The following is a 2632-nucleotide window of genomic DNA, read 5'->3' as shown; positions in this document are numbered from 1 at the left end:
TTTTTTGTTGAATAATAGTTCGAGTAAGTCTTGAATGAGCCCCGCGAAAGCTTGATGCAAATAAACGAATTTTTGTTCTACGCCTCCGAGCTATATATCCTCGTCTAATTCTGGTCATTGAATAAACGAAATTTTGATGAATAACTAATTGATTTCCTTTCTTTCAGTTATTCTTTTCCCCTTTTCTATAATACCAAAACGGATTCTTCCAGTGTATAAAATAATAATTCCAATGGCTTTTGCTACTATAACCTTCCCAACCACGATTTTTTCTTTTTTTCGAGGTATTTTGCCTCAAAATAAGAAACTGTATTGATACTAGGTATCAAACAAAAATTGAATAAATAAATAGCATCGATAAATAAATAGCGGATTTCATCGTTTCTATGGTTACTTCTTAAACGGTGAGGTCTTCTCTATACACCGGAGCCCCCTCCTTCATTTAATTATTTAATCAATGCTATTGTTAACGTGTACAGTTCACACTCTTTGGCTCTACCTATGAATTATCCAGTAATAGGTCTTTGGGTCTATCTATACAGTAACGGTATTTAATTATGAGGATTAGCTAATTAGTTGACCCTGTTAGTCCGTTCTTGCAAGAGTAAGGGCATAATTTTCGCCTTTTAATTTAAATTTAATTTAAATAGGATTTCCCCCGCTTAACGGATAATCATTTGCTACCAATGGGGAATTCTTTTTGTTTTAAATTGAAAATTGAGGTGATTGAATTTGCACCAATGAAACCATAAATTTGATACACAATAGACTAATATGATAGATTTTTAGATTTTTTTTAGATAATGAAGGGGATTCTTCCATTCTATCTTATTCATCTGTACTGATCACAGGTAGTGGAAAATTTTTTCCTTTCTTTTGTATTCTTTTGTACAAGCCCACGATCTGAACAAGTCGCGCATACACCCTAGTACATGTTCCTCGGCGCTGAGGACATCCCCCAAGAGCGGGGGATTTAGTGACATTTCTGATTGGCTGTCTTGTGTTTCTAATAAGTTGTTTAATTGTTGGCATGTTGAATCATATGCATAATGGGCTGGTTTAGATCGATCCTAACCGGATGATTATGCATTTTTTCTATATTAATAAGAATATTAATATTCTATTATTAATATTAAATGTTAAAATATTTATTAAATATTAACAGAATATTAAATTGAAATTCCGATACGAAAAAAAATACCAAATCGCGATTTGCGCGAAATTCCTATTATTTCTTAGGCAACTGCTACAAGGTCAACAATTCCATGAGCTTGGGCTTCTGTTGCTGACATAAAAACATCTCTTTCCATGTCTTCGGATACAATCCATAAGGGTTTTCCCGTTCTTTGTGCATAAATCCTTGTGAGGATTTCGCGCAGTTTCAGTAGTTCTTCTGCTTCCAGGACAAATTCTACTATTTGTGCCTCATAAAAACCAGCAATAGGTTGATGAATCATTACCCTGATGATATAAGAAGAAAATGGTTATTCTATCTTGCATAACATAATACATAAAAAAATAAGATGACGAGAAGAGATAAAGAATAATAAGAAAAAAGATAGAATTGAACAACCGTACAGGCATTTTTTGTGCATTGCATACGGCTCCACAATAGAATTCGCTTTTACCTTTCATCGAAGAAAAATTTAGAGTTTATCAGGCTTAAATCAGTAAATGATTCAATAACCACCCTTTCCTTGGGAGGAGTTAAAAAACAAAAATACTATGGTGGTCCCGTTGCTTTTTTTCATCAGTGATTTAGCAATCCCAAAGTTTCTTTTTTTGTTTTTATTTGAAAAAAAAAGAAAATAATATAATCTTTTTTGTACTCTTTCATAACATAAATAGTGTTAAGAGCCCCGAAGTGCGAAAACAGAAAAGTTTGTGACGCTGAAATAGGCCCCTGATAGAATAAAATCAGAAATACCCTTACCTTAATATCTCATACTACTCTTTCGATACATAATCTAATGTTAAAAAAAAATAAAAAAACTGTTCTTATATCGAATTCGAAATGCCATGCTATTATTACTTAATTTTTATATTATATTTCATATGGCGAAGGCATACTTTTCCTTTTTCTTTTAAAAATATTCAAATAAAAACCCATTGGCGCCAAGCATGAGGGAATGCTAAACGTTTGGTAATTTTTCCTCCGACCAGGATAAAAGATCCCATTGAAGCAGCTAATCCCATGCATACTGTTTGTACATCTGGTCGCACAAATTGCATAGTATCATAAATAGCTATTCCGGGTATTACCCATCCGCCAGGAGAGTTTATAAACAAATACAAATCTTTTGTCTCGCTCTCTATACTGAGATATACCATAAGACCAATAAGTTGATTCGAGATTTCGCTATCAACATCTTGACCTAAAAAAGTAATCTTTCTCGATAAAGTCGGTTGATTAGGATAAAATTCTATCCTCTAGAAACCGTACATGCGCCTTTTGATGCATACGGTTCAACACAAATTGCGAAAATAAAAAAAGAATCAATGTGTAGATTCCAGCCCTCCTTTTTTTGATAGTTTGATAGTGAGTACTTTTTCACTTTTTTATTCTAATTCTAATCTAATTTTAATAAAGGGGCTTTCCTTCCATTTTTCAAGAAAGATGAGTTTTGACGTG

The 2632-nt window shown here is 32.9% G+C and overlaps 1 protein-coding gene across 1 annotated transcript in view; it reads right to left on the bottom strand.

Annotated features, from left to right (window-relative positions):
• Positions 1-550: 550 nt before the first annotated feature.
• The window catches only part of LOC149491849 (ATP-dependent Clp protease proteolytic subunit-like), a 2865-nt gene continuing 783 nt past the window's right edge, over positions 551-2632 (bottom strand). The window contains exons 1-2 of the mRNA XM_089717000.1: positions 2117-2632; positions 551-1461 (exon numbers count right to left, since the gene is read on the bottom strand). The exon at positions 2117-2632 is cut by the window's right edge and continues 783 nt beyond it. Coding sequence (XP_089573126.1) covers positions 1236-1461; positions 2117-2331 — 441 coding nt within the window. The 5' untranslated portion in view covers positions 2332-2632 and the 3' untranslated portion in view covers positions 551-1235. The remainder of the gene's footprint in view (positions 1462-2116) is intronic.

This window comes from Jatropha curcas, unplaced genomic scaffold, assembly GCF_041381405.1.
Source record: "Jatropha curcas cultivar XTBG-Jc1 unplaced genomic scaffold, XTBG_Jcur_1.0 HiC_scaffold_388_pilon, whole genome shotgun sequence".
Taxonomy (NCBI): Eukaryota; Viridiplantae; Streptophyta; class Magnoliopsida; order Malpighiales; family Euphorbiaceae; genus Jatropha; species Jatropha curcas.
Note: the sequence above shows the minus strand (reverse complement) of the source record. Positions and strands in the feature narration are given on the sequence as shown.